Below are 24,922 nucleotides of genomic sequence, written 5' to 3'. Positions count from 1 at the left end.
CGGGGAAAATTGTAGCTAGCTACCTGAAAACCAAACATAACAAATTGAATATTGACTCTATTTATGATAGTAATTCTACTTTAAAACTCAAAGATGCAGAAATTTTGGATGAATTTGCTCTCTTTTACAAATCATTATACGCTTCTGAAACAGATCCTACTAGCCACATGCTCTGAACTTTCTTTTCCCCCTTACACACATCTCAGCAGCACTTCCCCGCTTTGTCTTCCTTAGAAACAGACTTAACACAACAAGAACTTTGGACTGCACTCCAACACTTAAAGAAAAACAAGGCACCTGGACCTGATGGTTTCATTGTCAAATTTTATCTTCATTTCTCTAAGTTATTATTGCCTAAATTGTACCTTTTGATTAATTCCTTTGCCTCTTTGGGGAAATCGGAAGGCTCTTTCTCAGATGCTCACATATGCCTAATTCCCAAAGATGGTAAAGATTTGAAATATTGTAAAAATGACAGACCCATTTCACTTGTCAACATAGAATATAAGATCTTTTCTAAATCACTTTCCCTGCGTTTGGATCCTATTTTTCCTTCCATTTTGGGCAAGAAGCAGTCTGGTTTCATGAAAGGGCGAGTTATTAGTGATAATACAAGATTATTTTTCAATATTTTATCTAAAGCCCGCACTTACAACACTCTCTTGCAGCTATAGCGCTAGATGCTGAGAAGGCATTTGATAGAGTTGAATGGCAATATCTATTTTACACCCTCAAATGGTTTGGTTTTGGCCCTAAATTCATCTCCTTAATCTCCCTTTTATATTCCAATTCGCGTGCTGCTGTCTGTGCCAATGGTCTCAGTGACACAGATTCTTTCTTTAGTCTTGGCAGAGGAGTGCGTCAGGGTTGTCCCCTATCCCCTGTTCTTTTTAATCTAGCTCTTGAAACCTTTCTTTCGAAAATCCGTCAGAATGCACAAATACACGGTTTTCAGACACCAAATACTAATATCAAACTTGCAGCATACGCTGATGATATTTTGCTTTTTATTTCCAATCCTACTGAATCCATTCCCGCTTTTTTCCAGGAAGTACATGCCTTTTTACTGATCTCAGGGTACAAATTAAACAGTGATACATGTGAAATTTTACCTTTGACTAAATTCACTTTTAAGGCTGATTTTATTTCAACTAATTTCGCTTGGAAGTCTTCCCATATCAAATATCTAGGTCTATACTTCAAGTCCACAATAAAAGACACTGTAACCCTTTGTATGACACGTCCTAAAGCTGAGGAGTTAACTTTCTTAATTTTCGTTCTTACCACAAAGCATTCTTATTATGACAGGATTCATACTGGTTACTTGACTCCACAACAGATTATCCTTTATGGACATCAGTTGAACGTTCGCTTTTATACCCGTTTTCATTTAAGCAATATCTTTCTTTTTCTCGTAAACCCCAAACTTTATCCACTCCCCTATTTAAACTCACTTCCAAACTTCTTTGCCCTTTATATCCTTTGACTCATGATACTCTTGATTCTTTTTTAGCCTCCGCTATCTGGCACAATAAAACTGTACTAATACATAATAAACCCTTTTATTGGAAAACATGGAGACAACATGGTTTATTATGGGTCCTTCAATTGTTTTCAGATGATGGTTTTATTTCTTTTTCCTCGCTTCAGCAGTTTTATAATTTGCCTGCCTCTTTCATGTCTAATATTATATTCTCCGTACCACAATACTTCACATATACAATCAACTTGCTAGTAATTCTGCCAACTCTTCAACTATTGCCTTGCCTACTGGATTGTCCACTATTCTGCGCACCAAACCTAAAGCTTCCACTTTATATACCTTCCTTCAGTCCACAGGCATATCGAGGCAAAAATCCAAGATTGAAATTGCTTGGGAGACAGATTTTAATGTAGTCTGGTCCCTACCAAAGTGGAACAAGATCTGGATTAAAATACGCAAAACCTCAAGAACGGCAAGTTTAACACAAACATTGTTTTACATATATAATAGGATTTTGCTATCTCCATACACTTTAAATAAAAGGCTCCCCACTGTACAAAATACTTGTTGGTCTTGTGCGTCTCCTGATGCTACTCTTTTTCATATGCTTTTTTCTTGCCCTTCGAATGTAAATTCCGGAAACAGGTTTGGTCTCAAATTAACTAAATTTTTGACACCAATTTCCCATTTTCCGTAGGGGACATTTTCTTGGGGAGTCTCTCACCAGTTTTGGATAATTGTGAACTTAATGTTAAAATTGTAGATTTGTTAATAGCTGTAGCTTTTCAGCAGATTACAAGAATCTGAAAAGATTTTGCAAAAATTTCTTACAAAGCTTGGTGGTATGATGTTTGTCACCATCATAGATTGGATACGTTTCTTATTTTTCCTTTCCAAATGGCTACAAAAAGACTTCAGTTATGGTCGCCTGTTACTGCCTTTTTTGATAAATGTGCTTTGCAACATTTTTTACAACTCCCATCTCAGCAAGAAGTACTTAAACCTCTATGATCTTTCTTGTTGTTCTTCTATTTCTTTCTACAAATTGTGAGCTGTGCCATTCCTGATTTTCTTTTGCTGTGATCTTATTTGTTATCCTCATTTGTGTATTTATGCTGGATACCCTTATATTGTATTGCTTTCTGCTTGAATCCATGGGGCTCATTTATGAGCCCCTGCGTCACTTTTGCGCCGCCGGTGCGTCACTTTTTGTGACGCACCAGTGGCAGAAAACATGCGCCATGTTGCGCCATATTTACAAAGTGACGCATCTAGGTAGATGCGTCACTTTGTAAACCCCTGCGCCACATTATACCTGCGCCAGGTATAATGTATGCAAGGGGGGCGTTTTGACGCAACAAAGGGTCGTAGAAGTGACACAGTTAAATCTACGAGATTTCACTGCGCCACTTCTAGTGTGCAAATGCGTCAATTTCTTGCGCCTGCCTCACAGCAGGCGTAAGACTGACGCAGGCCCTTTCACATGGGGCTTGCCCCATGTGAAAGGACACATTGCTGGAGTTGCGTCACTTTTGTGACACACTCCAGCGATGCGTCACTTTTGCGCCTACAGATACGTCAGAAATACTGACGTATCTGTGACTCCTTGCGACATGATGCGTCATACTGTAAATATGACGCATCACTGGAGTCGCAGGGAGGGCGCAGTGAAAAGTGGCGTATCACTGTTTTCACGCAGTGATGCGTCACTTTTCATAAATGAGGCCCCATGTATTGTTTTTTGCCACCCTTTTACCTTTGCCTTTAATAAAAAAAATTTGAACCAAAAAAAAATGATATAGGTCATTTACAACTATTTAGCATGTTAGTTAACTAACATTGTTCACAATGTGGTACTTTCACTACATGTACATTAAAACGACACATACCAATAACAATCTTTGCATTTTCCAAGTTATAAAACCTGATATATTTTCAGATGGCATTCACATAATTTTCAAAAATGTGATTAATAAGTCATATCATTTACCCAGAAGATCTTCTGCTTGAATTGGTGGTGTAAGTTCTGATGGTTCACTGACACCATATTTGTTAACAGACAGGACTCGGAAGTTGTAGGATTTTCCAGCCACCATATCAAATACTGCAAAGCGAGGAGATCTGACAGCAATCTGGGCATTAATTCTTTGCCAGCTACCGCTACCAACCATGGACTAAGAAAGATAAAAAACAATTAGGACATTTCACATATCTCCATATGTGTGCACAAAATCAATATACCTAAATCAATCAAAATGAAATTGCCAGCATTTTATTCAATCTTACCTTTATTTAGAATTGTTCAAACCATACCCTTGTAAGCCTGGAGTAATGGGTAAAGCCAAATACAAGTAGAGAACCCTGGGTACGTCGCAGTCTTTAGGTGGAGACCTGCTTTTTCAAAGAAGCACATCTACAGCACCACTAATATTCTGAATCTGCTCAACTCAAATGTCTGATTTTCTAGTAGAATTTTGAAGTGCACATAAGCTTAGTGTCATCCAAGCTGAGCTAGAAAAGTGACAAAGCCTTTAGTAATTTGTTAGCAAAGATTTTAAACATAGAATTAGCAAGTGATGTCCACACTGAGCTAAACAATTCCAAAGATGCTTTTGCCATGCCAAGCACAGTAGTGCAGCGTTGAATTGTTAGAATACAATCCAAGCCATACTGGAATAAGTAAAAATAGCTCCTGTCACATGTGTTTCACTCTTGTTAGAGCTTGGTGGTGTGACTTAACTGTTGCCTTTCCCTTTCCTTAGCTACATCTTACCTAGTGATAAGCCAGGATGAGTGCTGGAGTTGCTACAGCCTTATATGGTGCAGTGGTATGAGGATATCATTGCAGCCAGGCCCTACAACAAGAAGAAAATGCTTTTTTTAAACGTCTCCTAAATTTACCTCCCTCAGTATCCACTGAATTAATACATCGGGAGGTCGACTTGACAAACCTAGCAGGTTTGACCTCTATGCGGCCACTGCTGGTATGGAGATCGATATGGGCTAAAGATGAGACAATTTTTACTACATCTATTATTAAAGATTGTTTACTCTTTAAGAAAAAATCACGTATCCCGTGGTTAAAATATATTATGGATACATAAAGTAAGTTATTCAACATCCAGCTTCTTGATAACCCGGGTACAGTGGTTTACTTAAATAAAAAGGAAATTAAAAAAACATTTTTGCTATACAAAAAAGAAAATCGTAAGAGTACTATAGAGAAACAATCAAGTTTTACATTTTATCAATCACTTGAATGCAAAAAAGGAATTCAAGATTGTTTGATTATAGTGAATAAAAAATTGCATCGCTATGTGCTGACTAGCCTGAGATTAGGAACAGGACATCATCTAGTTGCATTTCCAGTTATGAAAATATGCCCTTTGGATTCTACCCCTTGTCCTTGCGATGAATCTTCTAAACAAAACACTGTGCATTTTATGCTTTTTTTGGAAATTTTATTTGCACTTTAGATGTTTGTATCTGAAACCGCTTTTTATAAAAAACAATGTACGATCGCATCATGCTGCTATGAATTTGCTTTTTGCACTGAATGATCCGGGATCTTCCTATCATTTAGCAGTATATATTAGAAAAGCAATTAATGTCAGGAAAAGTATTGTTACTATTAACTGATCAAAGATAAGATATATGTGAGACTGTACAATGTTGATATGACCTGCTATTGTTTTTGAATGGTTATGAAACTAGGCATCACTCTGTGGTATTAATTTTATAAGATATGTCCTCTATGGCAATGAAACCTGTAACCAAATCATATGATTGCTTTTAAATGTGTATTTTAACCCATGTAACTCTATTATGGTTGTTCTAACAAACCAAATAAAGTATATTGAATCGAATCGAGTGCTGGAGTACTTGGTGTTGAGTGGAATGCTGGATGCCTGGTAATGTCATGGAATGCATGGGTGCCTGGTGAGTGTCAGTTGACATGTGCAGGCTGAGCAGTAGGGAAGATGTAGCCATAAAGGCATCAGTTAAGTCACAACATATCCCCTTTTCTTACAGAAGCAATAGACAGAAAAAATGCGAAGAACAAAGATAATACTAATAACCAAAATGAAGAAAATGGCGATTAAATTACATGCAGAAATGTGAAAATGTGAATTCAACTGACTAAAAATAAAACACAGATAGAAGGCACGTTGCCAAAATGTTGTAAACCAAATGAAGTCCAGATGTAGCCAAGTAGTGTTTTATGACAAGATGGTTTATTTAGATTCAGTTACAGGAGAATAAAATGGTAAGTATGATAGTTGATAGCTCCACCAGGAGCAGCCTCCCTGCTGCTCAGCCTGCACACTCCAACTGACACACAGCACATCACCATGCACCCATGCATTCCATGACATCACCAAGCATTCAGCATTCCACTCAAGACCAAGCACTCCAGCACTCATCACGGCTGAGCAGGAGGGAAGATGTAGCTAAGGAAAATGAAAGGCAATAGTTAAGTCACAACACTTGGATGTTCCAGCGGGGTGTGAGGAGAACACTGCGGTGGAAGCATCACCTTTTGGTAGCAGGTGGCAGGTGGATAGGGAAGAGCTTCAGGTGCAAGCCAAGTATTTGCTGCTGCCACCATGTTAGGAAAGCAAAAACGATAAGAGACGAAAGAGGGTCCAGAGGAAGCAGAGTCTAAGGAAGAGCAAACTTCAATATATTCAATAGAACCACATGGGTGGCACCAAAGGGAGTGGCTATAGATAAATGACACTATTGAAAATTAGCACAACCTTCAAACCAGAGGAACAGATTTCTCCAAGCAGCATTAAGGCTCCATTGTGGGTCAGACAGAAACATGGAGGATGGACGTTTCGTGCCCTCCTTTTATTCTCCCCAGGGTTCCTACTGCTAACAGAAGCAGGTACACCTATGAATGAAATATGTACAATTGCCACAAAAGTACTAATTGCAAAGTGAGAGGTCCCTGATATGGATTTTTGGATGATCATTTAACGTATGTGGAACATATCCACTAATAAATGAAATGAATAGCCTCAAAGTATATGAAGGAATATCCCCTCGCCTTGCAAAAGCACTAAAATCTGAAACAATCCATGACTTTGCTTATAAATTACAAATCATGAGAATGTGTGTGGGAAAATAAAAATGTTGTTGAACAATGGTACCTGTATCTGGTATCTTACTGAACCTCAGACTAGTAATGCAATAGTTTCATGGACATGGTTATAATGTGACCATGTGAGGAAATAACCATAGAATAGACACTTTAATTGTCTCTTTCTTAAAGATAAATGCACAACTTGACTTTTTAGAGTTTTATTCAGTTTACTGTTTGTTCCTGACTCCCTTGCCCTGGGAACACTCTTCTACTATTGAATTTACAGTATTTGAGTGATGCTTGTCTGTTGTAGGAAATCAGCCTTTTCACTGTGGTCACCCCTGATTTTTTGCCTGACCTGCTGCTCAGTGCCCAGTTTATATGCTCTGACCCCTAAACATGGAGAAATTGGCAAATCTCTGATTGGCTTATTTAACATTTCTGTAAGAGCAATATATGGTGCAGAAATACACCAATGGCATGGAAATGTAAATGTCACCTGTGCACTGCAGCACTCATTGTACCATCCACTAGTGTGACTAAATAAAACATGTCTGAGGCCTACATTGTAACATCTGCACTGAAGCTTGTTAAAATAGGCATTTTAAATATTAGTAAGTCACCCTATGAGTGCCTGGAATTTAAAATTGGGACATGTAGAACATTAATTTTACCATGTCCCTATAGTGACAAGGTGGCAGGCCTAGCTGCCCTCATTAGAAAAGCAAATAATTAAGCAACTATTTTTATAGTTGTTAAAAATCTAATTCATTGGTGAAGTGGGATTTTACTAAATATTAGGAACAGTAACTCAAAAAGTCGCCTTTTCCCTGCCAGTGAGTTTGCGAGGCCAACTTGCATCAGATCACCAGCTTCTCCCAGGCTGTACTTGAATAAGGCATGATAAAGGTGTCAAATCAGAAATGACTCCTCCTAACTTCATAGAACATTCAGAGTGGGGACTGTGGGCATACGGTGATGCACAAATGTCAAATCCTGCTTGACAGGCCTGGTAAGCCACATGTAATACTTAGGGCACACTTAAAAAGGAGGGAACGGGATAACAATAAAAGTCATGTGTATTTCATGTCTGATTGCTGAAGGACCCTCCGTTTGTCCTACCATCTCTGTCTACCTCTGAGTTTGTAGCGGGTACAGTGCCTGCTTCAAACTGGATTTCAGTGTTAGATGTGGGGGGATAATGGTGATTTATGTTTGGCACTCCCACACTCCACCACAGCCTTCAGAGCCTAAGTTTAGTGTGTCCAAAGACCTTCACCATCTTGAAAATGCCCCAACATATGACAATTTGGGCCTATTTGCAGTAAGGCAAAGAGTAACTGCTGAAAAAGTGGGTAGGGCTGGCCATGGGAACTTTTCTCCCATTAGTTAGGGAAAGCCCAGGAACCACTCCCACCCACTAGCTATGCAAAACATAAATGTGGCACCGTCAGACACCCATTTCAGAACCCTTTCTGGACCTGCAGAAGAACAAAAGAGGACTGGAATTTCTGTCTGTGACATGAGATATGCCCTGAAGGACTGGGACTGTTCCCCTTTGCACCTAGGACAAAGAAGTGGAATCCAAGCATAAGTTGGCAGACCTCCTGCATGGCTACAGGGATACAACAATCAGCAAGTGGCCTTTTCCCTAGAGAGCCCAGTTGACCAGTAGCAACAGGACCTGGGTTGGACCTTGCAGGTGACCTCTGCCAGAGCGAAACATGTGTCCTCAGTGCGGCCACTGAGATCTTGGATGTCTTAGATGTGACCCAGAGAAGCTGTTGTACAACCCCTTAAAAGTTAGGGTTTAAAAGACAAAGTCAAAATGTAAAGTATTTGACCAGAATCAACCTGGTTGGTGTATCGGACCTGCACTCCATTGCAGTCTGCCTGAAATTTCACGTAGGTCCCAGTCTACTGCACACATGGACTGTAATTGGCACTTGGCACCTTTGGAGCTATTTGTGCTCAAACTTTTAAAAATTCATATCTCTGGTTCTCCTTATTGGATTTTTGTCATTTGATGTCAATTACTTTTTATCTAATTCAGTTTGAGAATCAATTTGAGATTTGTATTCTTTGGCATTGTGACTTTATTACTGTTTTGGTACTATACTTTACACATTACCCCAAACTAGGCCTGTCTACACTGTGCCATACCTACCAGGGATGTGACCTCAGATTCATTTAGTGACTTCAAGGTTTCATCCTAACAAGAGTAGTGGTTACTTCTTAAGGTGGATAGTCACTCCTTCCAAACAATTATCTAGTTTCTTTCAGCCTTTGTAATTGTAGCAGAATGAAGGATGTGTTTATAGATGTTAGTCTTGACATTAACCAGGAACCATGAGGGCATTTCCTATTGATATAGGAGGATGTTAGCATAACAGTTTCAAATGTGATAGACCAATCCAAAAAGACCAAAATCGTTATGGATCTTTCAGCTGCTGTCACACTGGGCATATACATATTGAAGTCTCAAGTTTTTGCTTTTTCATCTTGGTAATTACAAATGGTAATTGTACATAAATCAGCAGCTCTCACACTTTGCCAATCTTGTGATCCACTTACTTCATTTAAAGGTGGGAGGAGTGATGATTGAACACTGGTGGCCCCTGTAATATTTCTGCCAGTCACTGGTCAATCGAAGACAGTGACCTGTCCACATCGTGTCATATCCTCTTGTGCTTTAGGAGCTCCACTCTATTTATGGTGGACCAGCGGATTCATTCTTGCCTTGAAAAGCATGGCGGTGCGAGGAAGGCTGAAAACAAACATTGGCCCCCATGCACACAGAGAGAAATCTCCTTGTGTGTCTGGGAGATGGTTGTTCTGTTTTTCACAAATGGCACCATAGTAATTCTGACAGATTTAATCATGGCACATTCAAAGAAACTTGTTATGCCTGTGAACATAAAATGATCTTATTTATAGTCCTATACCTCAAACATAGCTATGCTGCACTACTATAATAAATGCATAATATGATGGCTTTATCGGTACACTCCTGGTATAATTAGGCTTGTCAAATATAAAGTTAAGTCAGTGTCACTGCAGCAGGATAAGGGAACATATGTGACTAAAACCTAAACAGTAGGTCTCAGACCTTAGCAGAAGTCAGAAGTCTACAGTTTTTTTTCTATAGATTTTTGGCCACTGAGGGTCAGAATTTTACCACTGAATATATCATTAATTTAGAACCATTTCATGCCCTACTTTGCACCACAACATTCGACTTTTAGTTATATTCTCAAAGTAATTATCCATGAACTACTCTGCATATCTGTGCTCCTTTGTTGTTTTGTCCAATATTCTCTGGCTATTAATTCCTTGAAGTCTCCAGCATTAGTTTGAGACATGCATAAAATGTGCCAGATTCTCCTTCTATACGATGAAAGTTTGAAGCCAAGTCTCAAGATGGATGCCAACACTTCCTGGCTGAAGTGTTGGCAGGCAAACAGATGTCAGCATGAGGACTGTCGGATCCTCAGAGGATCATGGCCTCTCGATATTCAAATTAGAATTTCCTTTTTATATTCCAACACTATTGAACGAGTTTACACCAAATAACCAACAGTATGATCTGTGGAACAAAATCTACCTTACTACCAAATTGGTGTAATCCGTCCAGCAGTTTGGGCTGTAATTGTGTTAAAAACTCCTATGGGAAATAACATGAGAACATACTTTTTTGAACCCCCTTTTTCTGGGCCCCCGCTTGACAGATCACCAGAAACATTTCATACACAACAACAATCACTGGCACACTTTTTTGTGAAACATTTGTTGCACCTCAGATTGATCCAATTCAAATACCTACATAGACATTACACACAACACAAGCTTTGGAGGGCTGGGCTGGTGGAATTTCCTGTGTGTCTGTGCTGATGAAATGAGGAAGTCGGCCACCATACAGACCAGTTGACGGAAATGGAAAGTCTGCCTGCTACAATGGAGAAAAGTGCCGTTTGCTCCTAGGCGCAAAAAAAGTGACCCGAAGATTGAACCTTCCCGGCGACGCAAGAGAGCAAGTACAGACAGGCAGCGGAGGATGCCCATTATTGAAGAAATTACCTGGCTGCCCTTGAAACTGATATAATCTACCTCATTTTACAGTGTCCTACACAAAGTACCACAGCCCTGAGGAAGACCTTCCTTGAAACTTTCTGGTCCCCACACAAAGGTCGAAACACGTCGGCAACCCCCCTTCCCTTATTTTTTTTCCCCAGCACGAGGTCAAGAGCCTTAACATGTCATAATTGATTGAAGACAACATAAAATGTTTAGGTGAACCTATTGATTGAGGTTTACTTTTATATACTATGTATCAATGCGACCTCTGACCTCATTTTCTTTTGGACCGTGTATTAATTTCTTATCGAGGAAAAATGCAGTATTATTTTCCCGTTATATGTTGTTGCATTTTGTAAATAGTATCAAGGACCAAGAAGATGTAAAATAGTACAGATCAGAAGTCATTTTGAATGTGTATTGTTTATAAGTTCACAAAACTGTACATAGATTGTAATAAGACTTATGACGATGAAATGTCTTTGATAAAACAAAAAAACAAAAAAAGAGAGTGTAGATATTTATATTAAAAATATCTGTGAATTAAAAAATGCACTTTTTTCGAAAATTATCAATTTGTTGGTGGCTATCTTTTTGCTTACAGACTCACAGTATTAAAGTTGTTTGAATGCAATGTAGTTGATTCTATTGAACAGACACTTAGGTAATGAGATGTGCCTAGGTGTTAATTGAATGTATTTAATCTATGGTTTTAGGGGTAACTTTATCTCTGTATCTAGTTTATTGAATTCCAGCCCCTTCGCTCCTCAACTGAATCAGTTCCCCCCATTTTGTACAAGCTGAAATGATGAAGGCACTTTCCTACATATAATTTGGGCCTGCGCAGCTTTAGGTTTTGGAAGGGAGTGAATGCGTGCCTTGCTGAGGTCCTGGGGTGGGAACTACCGAGATCTATTAGACTGACCCTGTTCCAAATTACGGAGGAGTTTGGTGGCAATAGATATAAGCGTCATCTTTTATTTTGAGGCCTCACACTTACCAAACAAGACATAGCTAAACTATGGAGGTCTGAAACACCACCCTAGGTAAGTGCTTGGAGGAGGGGGATGGGCTTTTGTATGGGGCTCGAGGAGTCTGTTTTTCGAGCACGAGGATGTCCTCAGAAACAAATAAAAATGTATCAGCAGTGGGCTGACTACTGGGGTATCTCTCTCACCCCCCCCCCACGTTGTCAATTGCCACCACCATAGAGGAGAAAGTACAGTCCTATGGTCGAGATATGTGATGGACTGTATAGACTGTTTTGGGATTTATGGAACTCCAACTGGGACAGGCTGAATGACACAGACTATTTCTATCGCAGCGTGTTGTACTGTTTTGTTATCTAACTCTAATATACATTGCTACGACGATGTATATAATAATCTATGAATGTGTATGTGGCCCCTGAGCCTAACAATGACAAGAAACTAAATAAATGTTTTTATGGAAAAAAAAGGTAGAGAAGTATACATTTTTAGAAAGATGGACTGAAGGTGTATATCTATTATTAAATCACATATATGTTTCTATAGTGATCTATGTTTTTTTAAAGCTGTTGAACATTTCATGAATATGGTGAGGGTGGAGCATAAACATCCTGTGATTAAAATTGAGGAGGGTTAATAGTGCAGAATATCTCTTGAGAGTTCTTGAGCTAGCTTCACTTGGTGTATAACTTTTCTTTGAGAAATGCTGAATAAATGTTTTAAAGACAGAAGAAATATTTGAGAAATTATGTAGGTATGCTATTAAGAAAACGTTTTGTAAATTGAAACAGTGAGAAGTGTTGTTTTCAGTTTTAGATAGTTAGTGATGCATGTGCACGCTGAGCAACAGAGCAATGTATGCTCCAAGAGTGCCATTTATCCAATTTTATATCAAGTGTGATATCTAGAGTTCACTCACATATAACTCAGTAGAAAAGGATCGATACACTAAAACAGGTAGTTTCATACTGACAGAAGGACGTAAACAATGAGTCATAGTTATAGTCACAACTGTTATGTATGTAGCGCCGGGACACCCCTATTTGGGGTAGCCGTGCGCTCTATAAATCGTATTAATAATAATATTAACAGCAATAGAGGTACTTTCACAGTAAGCCAGGCACTCATCAAATCACCCAGCCACTACTCACACATTCATCGAATTACTCATGCACTGTCTACACACATATTCAATTACACAGGCACTACATATGCACTCTTGCAATCATGCCGGCACTATTTATGTGGTCAATGAACTATGCAGGCACTACCCTTGCATTCATCCAATCACTCAAGCACTAACCATTCACTTATACAATCACCAAGTCTGTACCTATGCAGTCACTCAAACATGCAGGCACAACCCATGCAGTTATCCAATCACCCTAGCAGTACCCATACACTCATCCAATCATTCAGGCACTACCCATGCAGTATTCCTATCACCCTGGCAGTAGCCATGTAGTCATACAATTACGCAGGCAGTCGACAATTACTAATCCTATCATCCAGGCACTACACATGGAGTCATACAAATATATAGGCACTACTCATGGACTCATCCAATTCACCAGACAGTAACCATGCACTCACCCAATCACTCTGGCACTACCCATGCAGTCATCCAATCACCCACGCACTACCCATGCACTTATCCAATCACCCAAGCGCTACCCATGCACACATCCAATCACCCAGGCACTACTTATGCACTCATCCAATTACTCAGCACTACACATGCAGTCATGCTATCTGCCAGACACTACTCATGTACTCATCTAATTACCCAGGCAGTTTCTATGCACTAATCAATTTATCAAAGTACATCTCGTGGAGTCATACAATTACCCATGCAGTACTCAAGCACTCATAGAGTCACCCAGGCTCTACCTATGCACTCATACAATCATGCAGGCACTACCCATGCACTTACACAATTACCCAGGCATTACCTATGTACACATCCAACAACGCAGGTACTACTCAGACACTCAAGCAATCACCCTGGCACTACCCAGGCACTCATACAATTACTCAGGCAGTACCCAGGCAGTCATCCAATTACTCAAGCACTACCCATGCACGCGTACAATCACCCAGGCACTTCCCATGTTCTTATCTAATTACCTAGGCTCTACCCACTCACATAACCACAAAAACATGGGTAGCAGCCATGCACTCATACAATCACTGAAACAGTACTCATGCACTAATTCCATCTGCAAGGTGCTATGCATTCTCGTAAACAAACACATAGGCACGATACATTCACTCAACAAATCAGCTATATACTATGTATGCACTCCTGCAATCATCTAGGCACTACAGTTGTACTCATTTAATCATCCAACCACTATCTATGCACATATTGAATCAATGAGGCATTAGTCATGCGCTTATCTAATGATTCAGGCATTACTCCTAAATTCATCCAAACACCCAGACAGTACCAATATATGCATCCAAACATGCAGGCAGTAACTTTGCATATATGGAACCACACAGGGAGTTCAGTTATACTCAGGGAGGAAAAGATTAGTCAATAGAACTAATTTGTGTACAGTTTTTAGTGGAGAATGCATACATACATGCTTCTACTATAGATCCTTTCTTTAATGCAGAAAACTATCTCCAGGATAACACATTAATTGATGCTACTGATAAAAGAGAAGGATTTTATTAATTGAAAAATGTCACTCCTACAGCAAAAGAAGTGATGCTGTCTAGAAATGCAGAACAAGTAAGTGCAGAACAGGTACATGTAAGGCGTAGCTAGGCCATGTATACAAATAGAATTGTGGTAGTGGTTACAGTATTCAACAACAAACCACTGATATAGTAAGAACAATTTTACATATCTTTCCCCAGCAAACTTTAAAGCACACAAAAAAAGAACTTCACATGTATGGGATCCTTGCTAGGTTGGAAAGCATACAAATTTGTATGGACCCTCACTCTCTTTTTTGTCAAAAAAAGTGTGCCAAAGCACCTTTCATTATTTCAGGACATAAGCAGTACACCTCTCAACAATGCAAACGTTACTTATGAGGTTGTAGTATGTTAATATTCCTGCTTTATGTTTAGGAGAAAAGGATAGAGGACCTTTGTATGGTACTGTGGTAGAAGGAGAAAAGGTTTGTGATCAGCTGCGGTCTGTGCAGGTAACAACGGTGGGGCGGTGGGGACAGATGAGGGTCGATTTCGAGGGACTATGCCAAGGGAAAATTAAATAAATATTTTTCCCTCAGCATCTTCCCTCGAAATCCCCCCTTACACGGCTCTACGGCCCCACCACTGTTACCTGCACAGACCACGGCTGTTTGTGATGATGTGCAGTTTTGTTTCTTTTGTGCAGAACAGGACTTCACGGAAAATGAAGAGTTGATATCATGAAGAGTTGCAGAACATGACACAAATATAGTTGATAGCTTTGAAGAAGAAGAGATTAGAAAATTGAACACAGTATGCTCTGAAAAACCAGAGTATATTTGTATATGTTGTGAACATACTCTCTACAAAATTGAAACATGGACTGTTGACTTGTATTTAAGAACTGAAAAAGAAAATATTGATAACTGAAGAAAATTTACTGAGTACTTATTTGAAGAGGAATGCTTTCTCTTGTCCACTACACAAGTTATATGTAAGTACTGTTACAATAAATTAGCTGATAATAAAATGCCTGGTAGAGCTGTGCATAAGAAGTTATTGCTGGTTGCCATTCCAGACCAACTTCAATGTTGAAATGTTTATGAGTGACTTGTTATAGAAAGTATACTACCATTTCACACTTTAGTGCATATGGAGCGAAAGCAGGCAAGTTACCACCAATAGAGTGGCGGATAGGTCTAAAGGGTAGAGTAGTGTAGTGGATTACTAATGTTATCTCAAAATGTTCAGCAAGAAGCTCAAGACTTTTTAATGGTAATGTTAGGGCTATTAGACAAGACAGAAGTTGTGAACATTAAAGAGTTATTTGGTTTAAGTTGTAAATGGAACCATAATTGTGAACATTGTGAAATCATCTCTAGCACTGAAAATATTTAGCGACTATTTCTCTATTTGACATTACCAGATTGTAAGCTGTGGCCTTTGAAAATGTAACCAAAAATGCTCATCAAGATACGATCTGTCCAAACTGCAGATTGGAACTTATGTGTATATTGTTACTAGAAAAGTATGAGAAATATTTCATAGTCATGCTACAATGATGTAGAGTCGATGGTACTACATTAGAAAATGAAATTACAAACTTTGTAGTTGGACACATTTTCGTTTCAAAAACGAGTTTCACAAGTATAGCAAACATATTTAATGAAGGGGTTCATATACCCTCTAAACACTACACAACATTATGAAGATGTCAAAGAAGATGGACAGGGTGCATTGATGTAGAAATGTGATTCAAACCAAGACTATGTAATAAGTTAACAAACTTAAATCTGCTAATTCTAGAACCGAAATTGCAAGGATAATTTAGGATAATAATTTGTGCTATTGTGTAGAAATGTATACGAATTATGAGTTTCTGAGACAGTATTCGGCCTATTAGGGGTATTGTCGACAGCCAGTTGATAGACATGAAAGACTCTTTTTAACTGAAGGAAAGGCATGTATAAAACATTACAGGACTACATTCTATTAGTACAGATAAAAACTAAACGGAGGTACTATAATTCCAGCAGTCTTAAATTGCACTTAAGAAGTCCCTTCTCTTCTGCACCATTGTCTCTTATTTTGGTTGCCTATTGTTCAAAATGAAATCCTAATACATTTTTCTGTGTTAACATTTTTGAGGGTGCTTGAACTTCTGCATTAAAAAAGGAGCAAAAAATAACTAGTATGGTTTTTCACATTCTGCAATGCTATAAATCTAGCTCCCTGCATGCAAGAGCAATACTTTAATCTCTTTTACTACCCACATTTCTGCAGGCAGGGAATGAGATGAAAACTCTGCTTCCAGCAAGTGCAGCAAGTGGGAGCATGTTGACACCTCCTGCCTGCTGGAAGTGGAGTGTTTGCTTTTGCTTTGCAGGAGCTGTCACAGCTCCCGCCAAGCAAAAGCAAACAGCTATGTACGGTGGTAGGCAAATGCAACCATAAACCTACATCTTCATAGACCAACATTTATCCGAAAATATACTTTAAATGTACCAGTGAGTGAAGAAGGTTAACAACTGTTCATACCTTTTCAACATAATAAACTAATGGTTCTCTTCCACGGGGAACAGGTGGATCCCAGCTCAGCACTACATATGTTTTGGTAGTCTCCACAGCTTTAACATTGGTCGGTGGTCCAGGAATCTTGACATCTCCTAAGCAAAAAAAAACACAGAATGATTGTAAAAAGGAAAATCACAAAATTCATATCAGCTTACCTTACTGAGTAAATGAATGAGCAGCAAAGAGCCCAAGGTGTCAGTTACACTGTATTGACCATTGATCCCTTTTTCGGGAAAACCAACCCACTGATTGCACATGTATCTGCTTCTTTGTGCCCATTCTCCCTTTGTTTATTTCACTATTCTTTTTTCAGTTTATCTATTATAACATTAATTTTGTTGCATTTTAGTATTTCTTTGTCTCTCCCTCTCCTCTGTTTTGTCTTTCTCAATTCCTCTTTCTATTTCTCTTCCTCTCTCTGCCATTCGTTCTTTCTCTTTCTTTCATTTCAGCCTAAAAGGATCACATGAATACCAATGAGTTCTGATCATATATTATCGGAATATTTTATCACATAATTGGAAAGAACTAATGCAATTGAAAATGTGAGGATTATAAATGTAGATTTCAAAACCCATCGGAACACCTAGGTCCTGCATTTGAAGGCTGCCTTAGCCTTCATTTTAATGATGTCTGACCCTCCTATTGCAATATATAGTGATACTTAAGTAGACAAACCTTGTCAGCACAACCATTTATAGCCACTAGTAAACATCAGTGAACTAACACAGATAAAATCTTGGTTCTTGATCATCAGTGACAGAAAAGTGACACGAATGGCCTCATATAGGGCATGCAGAAACTCTGATGTCAGTATAAAAACAGAACTACAGACCAGTGTGGTACATTGGTATGTGCTTAGAAATGTATATGTTGAATGTTATGTCTTAGATCCTCTGCATCTTATAAAGAGTGACCAGTCCTGGTTGCGGCTAGTTCAGACACTATGGCTAACATTTATCAAGACTTAATGCAGAGCAATGCAGTAAGACAACTTAGTGCATAGCGTCAAATGGGTGCCTGTGTTACACACAGGATTGTTTTTGTGCAGAAAACACCTTCCTGCCCGAAAGCAATCCTAAGATCTTAGGATTGCAGTACACTTAGAGAAACGAAAAAAACAAGGCGAAATAAAAATATGTCTCCTTCTTGCACCTCTGTCAGGAAGGCGTACCATATTTACGCATTCCCAGATTTACTTGTCTTGGTAAATCTGGTAATGCACTAGAATACATTAGTGGAGAGTGGGAACACCCACTCTCCACCCATGTAACACCTTCCTCGCAGAGTAACGTAAAGCATAGACTTCTGCTGCCATGCAATACTCTAGGTTTACCAAACCACGTAGGGCTGCGCAAGATGACCTTGCGTGGCTTGGCAAATCAGATTTAAGAATTGCGTTGACCTGCATCACCCAGCATGATGCAAGGACAATGGAACTCTTTGAAATATCTGGGCCCAGATGTGTATGGGATGTCTCACAAACAATTCATGAAGGTAATGCCTTGTGCATTGAATTCCCCCCGATTTTTGCCTTCAATTGCTACAGCTGTTTTTGTTGGGATTGAACTCTGTGCACTTTACTCCTACCAATCAGTGGTAAAGTGCTCTCCCTGTAAATATGGTGACATTTACAAATTCCTAATTGGTACATTCATTTTACTTACAAGTCCCTAGTATATGGTATTACATGTACCCAGGGTCTGTAAAATAAATGCTATTAGAGGGCTGCAGCACTCATTGTGCCACCCACTAAAGTAGCTCTATTAAACACGTCTCCAGGCCTGCCCCCGAAACATGGGTTTGAAGTTTCAACTGCAATTTTGACCTGGTAAAATACACTTTCTGCCAGGCCTATGCCTTCCTTTTTTAATAGTTATGTCACCCTCAATGTAGGCCCTAAATCCCCTTAGAGAAGGGTGCATGATATTTCAAAAGTAGGATGTGTGTACATATGTTTGACTTGTCCTGGCAGTGAAAAATCTTCAAAGTTGTTTTTCTCATTGACGAGGCTGGGGATCTGATAGGAAAAAAGCTGGTTTAAATGACATCACCGTATATGCTTAACTTCAGTTTAGGAATAGACAAAAAATGATTCAAGGGCTCATTTTATTAGTAATTCAATATCCAACTTAATGGTCAAGTTGGATTATGTATTGCTAGTTTGAAAATGAAACTTTTAGAAAGCTGTCATGTTCCTGCCTAAAAATAATGTGTTTTTCTACCAGTGTTCATTGTCACCTGAATGTTGATGGCTTACCTGTGGTGAGATGTTTATTGCCCCCAGACTGTGGAAAAGAGCTTAAATATGGGCAAATGTATTTCCTCCTTGAGCAGAATGGTGTGGGGGCTGTTGCCAGCCCTTTTTGTGTCTTCAAACTATGACTAACCTGTCACTAGAAGATGTAGCTCATACATAAGCCTGCCTTCATTTTTTCTTGCTAGGCAGCTTGGCTTAAAATCCTGTTTGAGGGTCAGCTGCCATAGAATTGATTTGAAGTGACCACTAGGGAGGGTTTTCCCATTATCTTAGCCACACCTCTGGGTGGGCACAGGGACCTCTCACCAGAGGAAGAAGGGTTGTGCCACATTTGATATATAATATTCCACTAGAGCACCAAAAACAAATTAAACAGACGTGCTTAAATGGAGAGAGTTAAATGTATGGTAACTGAAAAGAGTTTCAAAATGTATTACTATTGCATGATGCATAAAAAAACTACTACTTTGTTAAAAAATATTTTTTCAATATATAAAGCAATTGTGATATTTCATCACAAAAATTAAAACAGACAAATCCTATGAACATGTCCATTTGTTCTGGTACAATATCCGATGAGAGTCACAGCTAGGCCTGGGCAAAAATTTCGTTCCGTTCGCGGAAATTGCGATAATTTGACATTTTTGCGTTCCGCGGAGAGCGCGAAAATGTCAAAAATTCCGGTTTCCGCAGCTTGGCGATAATTTGTTTCTTGCTCGCGCTGTAAAATGATACATTCTCGCGCGCGCGCGATCGCCTTACCTGAATCCCTGCGTTCGCCGACAAGTTTTCTTGATCCGGTCGCGTTCTCCATGAGATGTTGTATTGTTTTTAGCCATTTGCGCTGTCTCGCGACAGTTCGCGCCCGCAGTGACGTCATGCGTCGCGCGATCACGTCTTTCTTCTCGCGATCATGCACCGCGAGAACAACTCAAAACAAGATGGCCGCGCCCGCAAGCAACCACATGGGTAAGTTGGCGACCCGCAACCATGCAGAAAATCTCGCGAACATGCCGGAAAAAAACTTCCGCATCTTTGCGATATTTCTGCTTGTTTGCGATAATTTTAAACATTCTCGCGATAATTTGCGAAGGTTAATTCCGCAAATTCCGCCCACCGCTAGTCACAGCCATGCAAGCACATGTTTCATCTATAGGAAGACATCCTCAGGGCTTCTGGCCATAATTGGAAAAGACCATACAAATAAGGACCAGGATATAATAAAGTTGCTTGTATCAGAGTAAGTATACATGTGATATCTTGGTGTTCAACTGATGTATTCCATATAAAAGTTTATATGTTGTGCCCTATGTAACTAAGGACTACTTCACCCTTCGTCACGAGCGCAGTTTACAAAGGTCACTGGTGCCCCGATCCGCCAGCGGCCAATGGCAATGCTAGATGTACAAGATAGAGAATGATACTGTGAGGTAGTTTACACTGAAACACACAGGAAGTGCTGCAAAAGCGAGTGGGTAAGGTCACCTCTTGAAAATTTTAACCCATTGCGTAGAGAGTGACCAGGAGTTTCTCCCACTCACATGCTGGCACTAGAAATAAATGTGGCATCCCCAGTATCCTCATAATATGAGATCAGAAGAAGGACTATCTTGCTGTCCCAAGGCCCTGAAGGAAGACTAGGACTGCAGACATCACTCCAACGGTATTTTTTCTGACCTTCTGCTTGAGCTACAAGGGTACAACAAGCCTTCAGAGGCCTCTCTTCCTACAACTGCACAGCTGACCAGTTCCAACTGGCCCTACCCTAAAGCCTGATGCTGGCCTCTGTTGGAGTGAGTCATAACTCACAAGTGGTGCCCCTCATGTCCTGGACCCTTGACTTGTGGGAGAGTGTGCTCCTTCTAAGGTTTCCTGAAACCTGGGACTTAGAAACTTGTTGACAACTTTTTGCTCTGAGAACCGACGGGGGGCTGGGACAAAAGTGCCAAGCCAATCTGAGGAATGTTCATCACCACTGGGCAAAAGATTAGGGTTCTTCTTCTACATTCTTCTCCAGAGCAGCAAATCCAATCCAACAGGGCCTTGTGGAGAGGGTATCAGCCCTCGTGGAGCCCTCTACATCGACTGCTTGTGGCCTTGCCCTGCTGGAAGAATCTGAGTTACAAAAGTCCAAAGGTAAACGTTTTTACAGGGATGAACCTCGTTCATGTAACAGACCTGCGCTCCATGTTAGTCAGGTTAAGACCTTCCCCTTGTCTCAGTCAAGCACAATTAAATGACTATGATTGGGATTTAACTGGGATGTGGCGCTATTTTCAACCATATGATTTAAGAATTCATAACTCCACTTCTGCGTATTGGATTTTTGTCATTTTTGTGTCATTTCATTTAATAAAATGTTACTGTATTTTTCCAAATTCGTTTAGGATTTTTCTTTTCACATCACTTCTGTTTTTTGTACTGCATAAATACTTTATGCATTGCCTCTAAGTTAAGTCTGACTGCTTTTGTGCCAAGCTACCATGGGGTTAAGCACAAGTCTATTTAGTAACATTTGTGGTTCCCCCTTACAAGGATTTTGAATATTATTTGATGTAGGTTCCCACACCTTCAACTTATACACCAATTTCTTACAGAAGGGATTTTGCACTGATTTTTTGCTGCAGAAAATGTAACTCTTCATGTTCCAGTTCGAGAAGCAGGACACACCTACTTAGGATTAAACACTGTACTTAGTACCGCAAGTTGGAAACTCTAACCTGATCTCATGAATATATATGGAACATTTCTTCTGGTGTAAGTGGTTGTACACAGTTGAGTGAACTTAAAGTATGGTTAAGTACAACAAATACATTGGCTTGGACATTTTCTCAAGTGGCAGTATGGTTGGTGTTTAATCATACTTACCATTTTTTTCAGAATAGTTGCATTGATGTAAGTATTATTTAGTTGATGTATGTAGTGATTAAACATATTCACCCTTGTTTTCTGATAGGAGACTGATTACGTACAGTAGTTAAGTTTGGAATGTGATTTAGTCATTCAACTATCCTGTAGGGTTATGAACTTTTTAACTCACCTTTCCTGCATTTTAGTGATTTTCCTAAAATTGGTTAACATTTAGCATTTTGTAAAGTTTGAGCAACATGCAAAATTTTACAGCTTCACTTTTGTTTTCACTTCACCAGGATAACCCATAATTAAGTAGGCAAAGTGGAAGACAGAATTCTGTCATTATGGCAGAGAATTTAGCACTTTATTGAGTGCTGATAGGAAACAACTTTGCTTCTATAATGTCTAAGAATGGAAGGACAGAAGGTTTTTGATCCTCTCCTAGACTTGAGTAGTGAAAAGTCAGCAAATCATTATGAGTAGTAAAAAATGTGTGTGCAAAACCGTGGTCTGCATTATTTGCCCAAAGGGAGTACAATACTGAAGAGGTACCACTGTGGTAAAAGACTATGTAAGAAATGGGTTGACTGTTGAAAGTTATGCCATGGATTTATGAAAACTAACCTCCTCATGTAAACCTGGCCCTTTGCAAGAAGAAAGGATAAGGGAGCAATTCATGCTGAGTTGCTTCTTAGAGAAGGTGAGAGATGAATTATGGTGAAAGGATGATTTTGACCTGACTGATCATTCTTTCTAGCAACAAACATTGAACATTGAATAGCATGTGTGGAAGAATGCAAAAGTGATAATGGGCATATTGAAAGAGTACATATCATAAAATATGAAATACTTTACAGAAAGTCAAAGGAAAGAATTTAGAAGGAAATATTACAAATGTGGGAATTTTGGACACTTTGCCAATAATAAGGAGCTTGTCAGACTTAGAGGATGACATTCAGAGTAAGTGGAAAAGATTATGTACGATTTGTAGAACAAAGTTGCATAAAGAGAAAAACAGAGACATTGAAACCGAGATAGAGACCACAACTAAGGATTTTGATAGTCAAGAAATTGTACTGCAAATAGGTGGTGGGAAAAAAATAGCCCCATTGATGTGGTGAAAAATTCAGCAGCGGAACATTCTTTTTCATTCTTAAGCTAAGATAACCCTGGTTCTCAAATAGGCTTTTTCTACTCAACATATAAAACCAAAAGAATATTTGAAAGAGGAGATGAAATATAATGAGATATACACTGCAGGGAAAATATATGGCTCCACTAAAGGTGACAGTGTCATTAGTGGGATCAATCAAAGTAAATGGGACTAATCTTTGATACCAGTAGTATTCTACCTATTAGACTAAGAGAATTAGAGAAGGCAATTACGTGAGATATGTTAGAGCCTCAACTAAGCATACAGCCACACGTATATTGACCATATTCCCTGAAGTGTTTAAAGATCAACTAAAGTGTCTTAAAGGTATTCTCATAAGATTGCATTGAAAGATGACGCTATTCATGTGGTGAGCAAAGTAAAAAATATCCTAATAGTGGTGAAGGAAGCTGTTGTATATTGATTCTTCATGTAATATGGCTGACAGTGGTCATTAGCCCTTCGCCTCCCAGAATACCTGTGAGTGTTCTAACTTGTACCAGAGTGTTCTATTCTTGTCAGTTGATGGTCTGGTCAGCTGGCGAGGTGTGCGCTCAGCTGTGTCTTGAATAAACCTACATGTAACTTAACTAGAAATATCCTGTCATTTACTTACAACAGAAGCCATGCTGACTGAGTTAGAAAATGTTATAAAAAATAGGTAGGCATCATACAGGTGGAAGCAGCAACTTGGTTAGTCCAGTGGTTGTAGAAGCAAACCCTCAGGTGAGGTCAGACTATGTATCAATCTCAGAGGGTTAGACAAGTGTGTTAAAGAGGACAGGTATCTACTCCCAAGTGTATCAAAATTACTATCCTCACTGAAATTTGCCAAAATATTTTCAATGATGGATTTAACCTTCACGTAACATTAGCTCAAGATCACATAAGCTTGATATATCTGACAGCATTTGTCACCCCTTTCAGACTATTAAGGTATCTAAGAGTGCCTTTTTATCTCATCTCAGCAGCTACAGTATTCCAAAGAGCAATGGAGCATGTGCTGAAGGAAATCCCAGATATCAAAATAAATGAGAACATTGTATATGAGGATATAGGATAGCTCTGCCATTGAACATGAACAGAGGCTGAGGCAAGTCCTCACCAGATTCTGGGATTGAAGCCTTATGCTGAAAAGTTCCAAATATAAGTTTAACAAGCAAGAACTGACTTAACTTGGGCATTTGAATAAAGGTAAAAGATGAAGTAGTAAGAATGATAAGTTAATTACCATGTCCTCAGAACAAAGATGAACTACTGAAATTTCTCAAGGTGTCTGAGTATTATTCCTTTCATCTAAGCCCGAGAACCTTGCGAGATCTCTTTCAATAGTGCCTGGGCTTCATCTAGGTCAGAAAACATAAAGAATTTGCCCTTGACTAAAACTATCAGTTTTGACTGCTGAGCAATAGACGCTTGAGCACCATTGGCTTTAAACAAATGAAGGATCTTAACAAACTCCTTTCTCCTACGTGCCGCCACCGCAGTCATATCAGAAAAAAATACGACATTTAACAGTTTATTCACTAAAAACTGTCTTTGTTGGATTGCTTTAGTCAGAATTCTTTCTTTTACTTGATAGTCTGCAAAATTTAACAGTATTGTCCGCGTCATCGTAGAGTTGGGGAACGGACGGGTGGAACGCGGTGAGCCCTGGTGATGGTGAGATCTCCTTCGAACTCCGGAAGAACCCTTTGTTTGATAAACAAGTTAACCCATTGCAGGGGTTGGGAGCCTTCGATACCTTCAGGGACTCCAACTATCTGGAGATTGGACCTCCAGGAATGGTTTTCAAGAT

General features: G+C 39.3%; 1 protein-coding gene across 1 annotated transcript in view; it reads right to left on the bottom strand.

Moving 5' to 3' along the window:
- The window catches only part of MYOM2 (myomesin 2), a 586,141-nt gene that overhangs the window by 247,336 nt on the left and 313,883 nt on the right, over positions 1-24,922 (bottom strand). The window contains exons 14-15 of the mRNA XM_085610818.1: positions 16,823-16,950; positions 3,474-3,657 (exon numbers count right to left, since the gene is read on the bottom strand). Coding sequence (XP_085466944.1) covers positions 3,474-3,657; positions 16,823-16,950 — 312 coding nt within the window. The remainder of the gene's footprint in view (positions 1-3,473; positions 3,658-16,822; positions 16,951-24,922) is intronic.

Source organism: Triturus cristatus, chromosome 6 (assembly GCF_964204655.1).
Source record: "Triturus cristatus chromosome 6, aTriCri1.1, whole genome shotgun sequence".
In the NCBI taxonomy this organism is placed as follows: Eukaryota; Metazoa; Chordata; class Amphibia; order Caudata; family Salamandridae; genus Triturus; species Triturus cristatus.
The sequence above is the reverse complement of the archived record's forward strand: the minus strand, read 5'-3'. Positions and strand labels throughout refer to the sequence as shown.